The sequence below is a fragment of the Pelophylax lessonae genome, assembly GCF_965119305.1.
Source record: "Pelophylax lessonae genome assembly, chromosome: 3".
Taxonomy (NCBI): domain Eukaryota; kingdom Metazoa; phylum Chordata; class Amphibia; order Anura; family Ranidae; genus Pelophylax; species Pelophylax lessonae.
Window position 1 is genome coordinate 408,108,086 of NC_138770.1, and position 13,309 is coordinate 408,121,394.

At 39.9% G+C, this 13,309-nt stretch overlaps 1 protein-coding gene across 1 annotated transcript in view; it reads right to left on the minus strand.

Annotated features, from left to right (window-relative positions):
* ROS1 (ROS proto-oncogene 1, receptor tyrosine kinase) overlaps nt 1-13,309 on the minus strand; it is a 229,385-nt gene that overhangs the window by 60,061 nt on the left and 156,015 nt on the right. Inside the window, exons 24-28 of the mRNA XM_082249088.1 lie at nt 10,897-11,079; nt 9,857-10,077; nt 5,016-5,160; nt 1,311-1,543; nt 1,057-1,230 (exon numbers count right to left, since the gene is read on the minus strand). Of these exons, the coding sequence (XP_082105214.1) occupies nt 1,057-1,230; nt 1,311-1,543; nt 5,016-5,160; nt 9,857-10,077; nt 10,897-11,079 (956 nt within the window). The remainder of the gene's footprint in view (nt 1-1,056; nt 1,231-1,310; nt 1,544-5,015; nt 5,161-9,856; nt 10,078-10,896; nt 11,080-13,309) is intronic.

Genomic DNA, 13,309 nt, shown 5'->3' on the forward strand with positions numbered 1-13,309 from the left:
CAGTGAAGAATTAGGCCTGCTTTTACTGAGAATGTTTAGCACATTTTTTAACCTCTTATATGTCAACAGACCAAGCTGACTGCTGGAGATGCTAATTTTCTTTTCCTAGAACCTTAATGCCCAATTGTGGCCATTTGGTACTTAGTATTGGTACAGTATTAAACCCAAAAACAAAAAATATTGCAACTTATCAATTCTTACATGTGGTGGCTGCATTTGTTTTCTTTTTAAGGGTCTTTATAACCTTTATTTTTACCAGATGACCAGGCCAGTAAGTCTGTTATTTGTAGGCCAAGTTTTCCTGCAAAAGTGGAAGTTAGGGCTAGTTCACACTAGGAATTGCACAGGAATGCGCAGCATGTTTCTGTGTGATTCATATGCGGTTCAGTGTAGTGCAATTTGAGCCAATTCAAAATGCACCAAAAGCAGTGCGTGCATTACTTTTGGATATGCCCTGCCAGAAGTACCAATGCGTTTCGGTGCAGGCAAATGCACTGCATTTGTGAATTGTGTTTGGGGTGTTATTAACTTAACATTGACACTCACTGCAGATCGCAACCATGGTGCGTCTGAAAGTGGTGCCGGAAACCTGAATGGAACATGGGTTCTAGTGTGAATGGGGCCCTAGTGTTGAAACTGTGGGTATAGGATTGCGTATATGGGATTGTATGGTTGGGTTTTCAATACTGTTTTTTTTTTTTTTTGGTTGAACCAGATGGACTTGTGTCTTTTTTCAACTTGACTAACTATGTAACTATAACTATGAAACAAATCATTTTTAATTGACAGGGGTGCTTACAATCATCAGTCTTTATTCATTTATACAAAACCTTCATGTCATAAGAAAAAAAACTGCTTAAAAAGTGTTATCTGGGGTTCAGCTTTAATTTGTTAGTCAAGTCCATTTAAATCTACTAGTGCATCCAACACTACCCTCTCTCCAGACTGGCAATGCTGCTGTGCAAAGCCATTTTCGCTGCTCCTCAAGTAGAGTGGAGACACCTCAATACAGGAAGTGTGTAATGTAAAATAAAAAGACCAAATAATAAAAGTCACCTTATTTTCTTCAAACCAGAATTCTTGTATGGGCTCTTCTGGAGCTGTCCATTCCATCACTAAACTGATATTCCCTATAACTATGTTATGTGGAGGTGCAGGTGACTTAAACGTTCTGGCATTAATGGCAATACTTTCAGTATACCAGTTCTCATCTGGGTGAAATGCAAGGACCTGATTAATTAAATAAATAGCTCACATTAATATATAATTTATTAAACCAAATCATTTTTTAGAATGTAAAGTAAATATACCTTGAATTGATGATTAGTTCCACTTTTTAGATTCTCAAAAGTCCACAAAAGCTTTTCATCTGGAAATTCTCTTTGTCTTAAAGGTACAGAAGGACTTGGAGGTAAATTGTAAACTTTGATCTGGTATCGGATTAAATCAAGTGGACCATTTGGCTTGGATGGTTCTACCCAAGTTATATTAACTAGTGCATCTGATAAAACTGTCACATTTATAATTGAAACTGCTTCTGGAACTAAGAAAATATAACTCACATTAGCTGTCAGTAATCACAAATAATAGTAAGCTGACACTCCAATTCAGTTTTTACTCCACATAGGAGTGAAAGTGATAGCCAAGGTGTTTGGTGCTTACCGGTACTCCTTTATCAGGGCTTGCGCATGTGCAGGTTAGAAATAAGCTGGACTGATAGCAGATGTACTAGACTAGTTTTCTCTAGCATGGTTTAAAATGTAACTCCACTTTTGTTGAGAAACAACCATTCCCCTCTGGGTGATCTATGTACATTACAAAGAATTTTACCAAACCTTGTTGTAGGTTTCTACCTTTTGTTATTCTGAGGAAATCATTGTTTGTTCCTCTGTGCCTCTGTGCTAAATGGGTCAAATGGGAGTGGTTTCATAATTATCTTACAGTTGTGGCAGCTGCAGGGCTCTAATGAGGAAATCTGCTGGGCCTGCATCCCTTTAGACGTTTTCCTATTGGGAGTATCTCACCAAAAATTAAATTTTTAATGCAGGGGATGCCAGAAATCTGACTTGTATCTTAAGTAGACTTCTGGTAAAAATTGGTGAACCAATCACACAAGCAGAAAATTATGTTTCTGGGGTTTGGTCAGTATACATTCTGTGCACAGAACAGCTCCAGGTAGCCCTATTGCATTGCATTTTCAGAAAATTACAACAGCTGCAGATTGAAAAGGAAAGGTAATTTTTAATAACACTCAATTACAATATGATTTGTGTCGCAATTGTATACACTATATTGTTTTTTTCTTTATTTGGTATATTTTTTCCCTTTGAGTTACCCTTTGAGGACTTGCTCTGGCCTAAGTTATACAGGCTGTAGGTCTAACTTTCTTTCAACCCACGCCTGCACAAGCCCTGATGAAGGGGGACTAGTTAAACCACCAAAACACATTGAATATCCTTTTTGATCTTATGAAAATGAAAACTGAACTGGATACTCAACTATACATCTTGAGTTCTCACTATCAAACTTAACTAATGCCATTCCGGGAATCTTTTATTTGAACCCATCATATCTTTGAGAGCAGCCTCTTAACTAAAATATCAGATCTAAATACATGCCAAAATCCTAATCTAGTGCTATCCCAACATATCTTCATTTGAGGCTCACTTTAAGGAAAGAAAAATAAGATATTCTATACCTAAACAAAGCTCATGCAACTTTTTAAATGCAGCTTTACCTAATGTATTTACCTGTTTACTAACAGCTTGAATAAAGAAATTTAAGCATGTTATCCAATTCAACAATCTCTCCCTATTTTTTTCTGGTAATATAAAAGTATGGTGGAAATTTATGTGTTTTTGGCTACACAAAAAAAATAGTAAGAAGATATTATAAATGTATTTAGTATGCACTATTGGTGAATTCAAAGAGTCCTTATCAGTTGGGATCTGCACTGCATAATGGCAATAGAAGGAATCATCCAAAGAAGTATGATTGGACTCTGCATTGCATAACGCAAGAAATTAAGGTGTTCAATATAGTTCTCTTGGACTAAGGCTTCTTTCACACTGCTCTGTTGCAAAAGCTCGGTATAAACACATATGGGTTTTTGCCGCGTTTCTAGTGTGTTTTGCACCTGTGAAAAAAAGGACACATGACTCAAAAAAATTCACCAAAAAATGCAATCGCTGGTGCATTTTTGATGCATCATTGCCACATTTATGATGCATTCTCAATTAATTTCATTAGGGAGTTGCATTTTTTTTGGTGCGTTCTTTTTACAGCACCAAACATGCACCAAAAATGCAGCATGCAAGACTTCTAGAAATACAACTGTCCTGAAATTGACTGATGTGAAGAGTTCCATAGGATGCTTTTGATAAGGCAAAAATGGCAAAAAAACTGATCAGTGTGAATGGGTCCTAAACTGTGCACTGCATATTGGTGTACAGGGGACCTCTAAAGCTTTCCTAAGCTGGAATCTGCTCAGCATATTGATAATACAGGGATTCTTTGCATCAGCTTTTTTGGGTTATTCCCTCTTTCTTTGTTGCAGCAATCCAACTACCATATTAAATGTGGCAGCAAGTTTCTGCTGTGTTTGTTACTGTCTTCATTAATGTAACAATTGTAGTACTACCCCTGTAGGTCCCGCAGGACTATTGCCTAGGTCCTCCCCAAAATATTTGCCTCGCAGCCAGGCACACAGGCTCATTCACACATTTTTTCAATGACCAATCTTGGGGTGTTTTTGGAGAACTTGAAAAGGTTGAGGAAATTGAGTGGGAGTACTCTAAAAACAGGAACTATGTACAACCTGAGGACTAAGTATTCTCTTTCTGGGCAAGTCTGTACTTGCAGGAAACAGTGGTCTTAAAGTGTTTGTATAGTCTCGTTTTTGTCTAATAAAATAACAAACATGTTATACTTACCTCCTCTGTGCAGTGGTTTTACACGGAGCAGCCCTGATCCTCCTCTCCTTGGGTACCTGGCTGGAGCTCCTGGCCCCTCCCTCCTGTTGAGTGCCCCCAGAGCAGGCATCTTGCTATGGGGGCACTCGAGCCAAGCAGCAGCTCCGTGTATCCATTCAGACACAGAGCTGCCATTCAGCACTGCCCAAGCGGCTGAGGCACTCCTGGACATCTCTGGATAGAGATGGGCTCAGGTAAGTATTAGGGGGCAGAGGGGGGCTGTTGAACACAGAAGGGGTTTTTTTATCCTTTGAATAGAATGGCATTGCTTAGTTGAACCTGCTTTGTCCACAAATTCTGAACTCTGACTCCTGTGCAGATTTTTACTATATAGAAATAGTCTATATACAGTAGTCCAAATGCTACTTTTGAACCAATAATTACTGGCAGTATATATTTTAAAAGCCCAACAAATTCCACATTGTTTCAGTCTGTACTGGAACATTATGATCTTGCTATAGATTCACTTTAAATTGGACTTTGCATTGTGTAAGCTTAGGTTCACCCTGATGCGGTGCGAGCTGAATTCATTTTGAAGTGCAATTTCAAGGAGCAGCTCTAGTGCAAGTTGGTGCAGTTCAGAAGCAATTCTAATGCATTTTTGATGCGATTTGGATACAGTCAGTCAGTCTCTCTCTCCCCTGACATCAGCCAGGGATGGGAGATAAGGAACAAAACAAAGACTTGCACAAAATGTACTGGAATCAGGTTATCTTAGGATAGATAAGTGATATGAATGCATTTCCAATCAAGTCTATGTAGCTACAAATCGTACCGCACCAAACTTGTACAGGACCCTTTAAAAAATAGCATCGGAATCGCACTGCATATATGCCTCCAAAGAAACCCATGTTATTTCACTTGTCATGCGATTCTATGCATTCTGGAACACAACAGTGTAAATCAGGGCTACATCAGAAGGTAGCTGTGTATTATACAGAGCCACTCTGCTCATCCAATGTATACTCACTCTAAAACAATACGGTTTCGCCTCTGTCGCTGCTTGCAATAAACACATTTTAAAATCATTGAGTATATACTTACTACCATAATCCGTTTTTCCAGTAACAAGAACATTTCTTGGCTGCTCAGCGAGCAAAAACAAGTAATAATTTGTCACGCTCACTTCCATTTCATAATCTGAGAAAGGTTGTAACCCAAGGATAAGTGCAATCTGATTCTGAAATTCCTGCCAGCACAGAGAAAATATTCTCACCAAGGGAATGAATGTTATTTTGTACAATGTTTACTGCTTCTCTACAATATGTGTCCTTTAAGTCTGTATAGTGCTAAAGTGTCTGAACTATAATAATTCTCTATTCACTTATGAAAAAATAAGGGCAAAAGGTTTCCTGTGTATATAAAATATACAAGCTCATTATTTTTAAAAGTGACAAAGTGTGTTATTTTCAATGTTCGTAAATAGGTTATTTAGAAAAAAAAAAAAAAAACATTGTATCCATTCTATGCACCATCTACAGAAAAATATTGTAAAGCCATGCATATTTTAAATTATCCTCCAAGGAGAAAGCTGCAATACCACAAAATAAATCACGAGACACACATAAAAAGATCTAAAACCACTAAAAGTGGTTGTGAAGACTAAAGGTGTTTTACCCTAATGAATTATTTGCATTAAAGTAAAAAAAAAAAAAAAGTATATGTGCAGCTCCTCCCTGCCACTCCTAAATACTTACCTAAACTTGATCTTGATTCAGCGCTGCGCCTGAAAGCAGAGGGGCTGCGCTCTCTCTCACCCTCCTTACTGGACTAAGTGAGAGCAGTGGGAGCCATTGGCTCTTGCTGCTATCAAATAAATAGCGGCTTGCTATAGGGGCACTCAGAAGGCAGGAGGAGCCAGGAGCGCCAGCAGGGGACCCCAGAAAAGAAAGATCAGGGCTGTTCTGTGCAAAACCAATACACAGAGTAGGTAGGCATAATATGTTTGTTATTAAAAAATTTAAAGAAAAGGGAACTTCAGCCCCCTGTATTTTTGAGTATTTTGACCAGACCATCATTTTTATGCAAATTGAAATCTAGAAGTGCCCAGAAGTACAAGGTGTTCAGTGCTCAGAGACATGGCCAAGGTAATGAAGGCTGAAACCTGACCACCACAGAACAAGACACATAAGTTGAAACATCAAAACTGGATTTTACAAAGGTTTCATGGGATGATGAGATGAGAGTGACTCTTGATGGACCAGACATATGGGCCTGTGGCTGGATCAGTAATGGGCACAGAGCTCCACTTCGACACAGACGCCAACAAGGTGGAGGTGGGGTACTGGTATGGGCTGGTACTAATAAATATTAGCTAGTTGGACCTTTTCAGGTGGAAGATGGACTCAAAATCAACTCCCAAACCTACTGGCAGTTTTTAGAAGACACTTTCTTCAAGCAGCGGTACAGGGAAAAGTCTGCATCTTTCAAGAAGATCATGATATTTATGCAGGACAATGCTCCATCGCAAGAATCAAAGTACTCCACTGCCTGGCTAGTAAGTAAAGGCCTTAACCACTTTACGTCCAGCCGCAGCAGATGTACTGCGGCAGGCTGGCTCTCCCAGGCAAAGCCCCGTACATGTACGGCGCTCTTCAGCTGGGGAGTCAGTGCGTGTGACAGGCGGCTCCGATGGCCACCGGCCACTCGCGATCTCCCCCCGCTGACAGAGAAGGACGGACGGCTGATGTAAACACAGCCGTCTGTCCTTCTCCCTGAGATGATCACAGAGACCATGCGATCCTGCTATATAGGATAGCATGTCTCTATGGTCCTCTCACAAGCCCAAACCCCCCCCCACAGTTGGAATCACTCCCCTAGGCTTACATTTAACCACTTGATCACTCATAGTATTATCCCCTTCCCTGCCAATGGCCTTATTACAGTAATAGTGCATATATTTAGCACCAATTACTGTAGCAATGTCACTGGTACCCCCAAAAGTGTCAAAAATGTCAGTTAGGGGTCCGATCTGTCCGCAAAAATGTCGCAGTCCCACAAAAAATCGCAGATCGCCGCCATTACTAGTAAAAAAAAAAAAACAATAAAAATGACATAAATCTTTCCCGTAGTTAGTAAACACAATAACTTTTGCGGAAACCAATCAAAATACGCTTATTGCGATTTTTTTACCAAAATTATGTAGCAGAAAACAAATTGGCTTAAAATGTTAAAAAATTTTGATTTTTATATTTATTTGGGGGGAATGTTATATAGCAGAATGTGAAAAATATTGTTTTTTGTTTTTTTTTTTTTCAAAATTGTCGCTATTTTTTTGTTTATAGCACAAAAAATAAAAATCGCACAGGTGACCAAATACCACCAAAAGAAAGCTCTATTTGTGGGGAAAAAAGGACGTCAATTTCGATTGGGTACAGTGTCGCATCGCAAAATAGGGCCTGGTCATTAAGCAGCAAAATCTTCTGGTCTTAAAGTGGTTAAAGATAAAAGAATGACAAGGCGCCCTTCCTCACCTGACCTAAACCCTATTGAGAACTTGTGGCCCTTCTTAAACGAGATATGTGCAGTGAAGGAAAACAGTACACCTCTCTGAACTGTGTCTGGGAGGCTGTGGTTGCTGCTGCCCAAAAAGTCAACATATCGTCAACAGATCAAGAAACGGACAGACTCCATGAATGGAAGGCTTATGACTGTTATTGAAAAGAGGGGTGGCTATATTGGTCACTGATTTTTTTTTTTTTTTTTGTCAAAAATGTTTATTTGTAAATGTTGAGTTGTCTGTTTATTATTCTCACTTTAACAGATACAAATAAACAAGATGGGAACATTTTTGTTTATCATTTAGTTGCATAATAATTCTGTACACTAATATTAGCCTAATAATTGTGCACACATAGATATTCTCCTAAGAAAGCCCAAACCTCACTTTTACTTTCTTAAATATTCATGTTTGAGATTTATTAACATTTTGGATTGACTGAGAGCGAAAATGATTTGCATTGTTGTATTGCAGGTTTTCCTATGTAGAATATATATGTTTGTTTATTTGAAATATATATTGCTTTTTTCTATTTTTTTGTAGTAGTTTCATAAAAACGCATTTACTGTATAAAAACATACAATGTCTACATTTGCCATGCATTTATTACAAACGTTTTAAACATATTTTAAATGCAATTTGTGTAAACACCTAAATATGACTTGGTATAAGTCTCTTTCCCTGCATAGAACTCAAACTGGTAGGGCAGCACTGGGTCCAATCTGATTTCCTGAATGCACATATGCAGACAAGGAACATAACCACAGGCTGGGGGTAAGAAAGTGACCTAGCTGGGATAAATGTCAGGTCGGTCATTAGCAGGATGTGCTGTAAAGGCCCATACACATGATAAGAAGATTTAGGAAAAATGACATATGACGAACAATCAGTCAATTATCTGGACGTTATTATAGTGCTTTCAAGAGCCAATTCTGACGTTTCGAATGACAAAATCTGAAAGTGCAGGCTAGAAAATTTTTATCATAAGTGAACACATTGTCCGATTTTCACATTATTAGTACAGTTTTCGTCCGGAAAAAATCATAAGAGCAAGAATACACATGCTTGGAAACGAAAGAATACATTACAAAATGTATTTTTGTATTCTGTCATGCGAGAATTTTCGGAAGCTGAGTAAACTCTTCATTTTCGATATGAGACTAGCATGCAATAAAAAAAAAAAAGAAAACGGACGATTATTCGTCTGATAATCTCATCGCGCTACCAGGCTTTGCAGGGTTGTGTAAATCTCAGGACTGGAATAAATCAAATACTTTGATAGTTACAAAAGTTACCACCAGGGCCTTGTTTTCAGCGGGAACAGGGAGGGGGAATGCAATTTCGGCACCTCCAGCAATAAATGTATGTAATAGCAAGGGGTATGGAGTGTCCTGGAGGGTCGATTGATGCTGGCTGCTGTGGGATATATTGTCATTGGTGGGGATCTGTTTTTGTGTTAAGGTATATTGTTGCTGATTGGGGATCTATTGTTGCTAGGGGGTCTTATGATGATGGTTGGGATCTACTGTTGAGGGAGAGGTCTATTGTTGCTGGCTGCTGGAAAATATATTGATGCTGGCTGCTGGGAGATCTGTTGTTGCTGCTGGGGAGAGTCTAATGTTGCTGGGGTGTATATTTTGTTGCTAGGGGTGGGATTTTGTTGTGGGTGGTCCATTGTTGCTGTGGGGGGAGTCTATTGTTAGGTAGGTTCTATTGTTGCTGAGGATACCTTTTGTTGCTGGAGTATTGTCCAATGTTGCTGGGTAAGTCTATTGTTGTGTGGGGGATCTATTGTTAATGGGGTGGGGTCCATTGTTTTGTAGGGGAGTCTTTTGCTGTAATGGGAAGTTTTGTTGTCGGGGGTGGGGGAGTATGTTGCTGCTAGGGGGGGCACTATTGCTACTGCTTTTCTTGTTATCATTACCAAATGACATACAAATTATTTACCACCACAAAATTATATTTGGTTCTGTATTCTCTAAAAGGGGCGGTACTGGGAGGCAGGGCCGGGACAAGGGGTGGGCAGGAGGGGAGGCTGCCCTGGGCGCAATGATTTCTTGCAGGGATTTGGGCACCCTAACCCTGGGGATGGGTGGGTACAGTTTAGCATCTCTGCCCTAGGTGCTGGATGGCTTTGTCCCAGCACTGCTGGGAGGTGGGCAAGAGTGTGAACCAAGGGACGGTGGTAAGAGTTGGGTATGGGCCAGAGACAAGGTATGATTCAGAAGGGGGGAGTTCTTGCACCTATTCTGTGAGAAAAAAAGCCCTGGTTACCACATAAGTATTTCAGTGGTGTATTTAGCTGTTTACCTGGGGCTCAATTTTTCAAATCCTATTGAATAAATATTGTATACTAAAAAACAAAAACAAAATGAATCCATCTTACTTGTGTGCTTCTACTGATGATATTTGCGGACTTGGCAGGCTCCTTATGTTCACCATCTTTGAGTTTTCTAGATGTTACTATATATGTTGGAGTGCTTCTCCTTATTAAAGGGCAGCTTAAATTATAATTAACTGGAGGCAGTAGTAAAGTAAGGCTGGTATTGGTAGAGTTCAGTACAACTGGTATAGAGGTAAATGATGCCAATACCAGGCATTCTTTGTCTGTTAAAAATAAATAATTAAAAAAAAACAATTAAAATGAAAGTCTCTGGATAAGCAAGGCTAATGTTTTAAGAGATCACTACAGTGATGCTTCCTAGGTAATTTTTTTTAACCCACATTGTTTTCTATATGTTTTGTTATTCATTTTTTTATGTGCAGGAAAAACAAATAAAATGTTTTACTTTTTTATTCTGGTAAATATAAAATAATGTACAACTGCATAGCAAATATACAGCAAGTCTGATGTTTTCAGGCATCTTTTTTAGGATAAATGTCATTTATTTTTATTGTTATTAACAAGTTTTTCAGCTAAGTACTTTAGTATATTGGTAACAAAGGTAGGTGCGAAGATTCTAATGCAATCCTTTTCCAGGCCTGGTTTGCACAATCTCCATCTTGTTTTAATGGAGATCACAGCTGTCTGCTCGGCTGTCTTTAAGTGCTTACACCTAAAAACGAATACTGTAGAATGGCAAGTCCTAGGCTCAGTCTACACCCTTACAGATGGCAGTAGCTGATTAAAACCCAGTTTGCCTGGCATTATGATCAAATGGCTAATGCTGTAAAAAGGTGGAAGTAGGAGTCTCTTTGTCCCTTAATAGGCTGCCATATTCTACCCTTCTCTCCCTTTAGCCCCATAGTGTCTTCAATAATAACTACAGAAAAATGTTTATAAGCAAAGTGTTCGGTTATATTTTTCCAAATGCCTGGACATCAGGCCTGCTCCATGATAAATCATAGGTGACAATGCATTTCTATCCAGCCTGAATAGTTGTAAACTGCGATGTTAACAATAAATTAAATGTAATTCTTTTTTACCTGGAAAATGTTGCAAAGATGTGCTGTATGCTAAAACTTGGACATGTTGTTTAGGAATAATTTGCAACAAAGTTACTATGAGATCTTTTTTGCTTGCTCCATATATGCTTGTTTTTTCATCATCTTTAACACTCCAGTATATAAAATAGTCATCCACTGTCAGGCTAGTAATTGTAAAACTTGCTATGAAAGTAATGAAATATTGTAAATTAATACATGAAAATAACTGTAAGTTAGGTTCAAATCTTTCCATAAAGACAGTAAAAAAATATTTAAGTATTTAGCAATTTTAAATCCCCCATACTGTCACAGGAATGTAAAAAAAAGAGCACCCACGCCCAATAAAAAAGATGCATTGTGTATTATTAGGCTTTGTGTTTGCACACTGCCCTACTGGAATCCGGGCTGCCATAAGTGAAGTACAGATCATATTCATATGGGGGACCTAGAGGTTCAAAGTCCAGATTTTAAAAGCTTGTCTGAGCTGTCAGAAAAAATGGGGCAGGAACCAGTCACCGGCTCTCTGCTTTGCCCCTCCAGCGCAAACTGGAGTGCTGTGGAGGGAGCAGAATAGGCTGGCTCAGGCTCTCAGCAATGAATCTGGGGGGATCCCTCCAGAGTCTGGACCGGCTGGGTGACATCAGCCAACAGCGGACTTTAGTCCGCTGTTAGCTGAATACGGGTCACAAGAATGAAGGTCACATAATGAAGTGCACTCCTGTGACCTACAGGAGAAGTAGAGCCAAAACATCTTTGACCGTACTTCTCCTATACAGCTAGACTAAAGTTCTGCTATTATACACTGTGAACAGGCAGGATTTTTAACGCAGAAAAAAAAAACAATGTCCCTTGTGCAATAAAACACACCCTGCCGGCCAATGTAGTTGGCTGAAACCCGGCACACAGGTAAAGATGCCAGCAATAGAACATTAGGAAGGTGAGTATCTTTTCCTTTAGTTTGGCTTTAAAGAGGAAGTAAACCCTCCTCTGCAACTTTTACCTATAGGTAAGCCTATGATAAGGCTTACCTATAGGTACTGTAAATATCTCCTAAACATGCACCGTTTAGGAGATATTTACCTTAAATGCCGCCAGTGACATCACTGGCACAGGCGCTCTGAAGGAATGGCCGCTGGTGCCGTTCCTTCAGAGCCCCGTGCCGTGACCATCGGCTCCCGCACGCATGGAGTGTTGTAATTGCGGGTCCGGCCAATCAGATGGCCGGATGCCGCGATCCCGAAAGACGGGCGACTGAACATGTCACCCATCATACAGGTATGCCGGCGGCACGGCGGGGACTCGTTCTAAGGTAAGTATTTCATAATGAGCTAGTATGCGATGCATACTAGCTCATTATGTGTTTCTCTTTCAGGTTGGAAAAAAAAAATGTTTAATGAGTTTACAACCTCTTTAAAGATCAGGTAGTTTGTGTTATCAAGGTCAACATGTAACAATAAAATGAATCAGTTTGTTTAATATTATCATAGCCATCGTATTTATTGTCCTTAATATTGCAACAAAAGTCATATTTGAAGGTCAGCATAAATGTAGAATGCTATACCCAACAATGTCAGTATTCAGTTAAAATTACACAATCAAACTGTATACTTCTATAGCTTATCTTATGAAAATCAATGCATGAAGACATGTTACTCAGAAGAATTGTAAAGGCCATTATTTGAACATTTTATTAAACAGAAAAACAAGAAATTGTTTTTTTAAGTTAGAATGTTGCTTTTATATATATATGAACAGTATATACTATATATATATATATGCACACAGTATATATATATATATATATATATATATATATATATATATATATGTACATTATAAACCTTGTGTAGCAAGATGTGGAAGGATTTGCACACATGGGCATGCCCACATATCCTGGCTCCCAGTGGCCTATTTAAACCTGAGATCTGCCTAGCCTCATTGCTGGATTGTCTCTTATGTCTGCAACCAGTGGCGTCACTAGGGTGGGGCCAGAGGGGGCCACGGCCCCTCCAAAATTAGTTTGTGCCCCTCCATGTGCCCCCCAATTAATATGAGCACACTATACTGTACACACTGTCACTGACACTGTCTGTGACTGTCACAAAATTGTCCCGCCGCCGCTCAGCGCCTCTAACACACAGCAGGACGGCGAGCGGGCTGGGCGGACCGGCGCCCCGACGAGCGAGCGGAGGGGGCGGTGCACAGCGGAGTGGCATGACGTCAGGGAGAGATGCGCACCAGCCCGCCCCAGCCTGGCCGAAAGCGCGCGCGGGAGTGGCGTGACTGGCGGCGGGCGCGGGCTGTTGTCCAGTGTGTGTGTCCACAGTGTGAGAGTGTCTGTTCTGTCGGGGACCGGGAGTCACTGTCCGGGATGGTCGGGACTCGGAAACAGAGTGGACCACTGACCAGACGG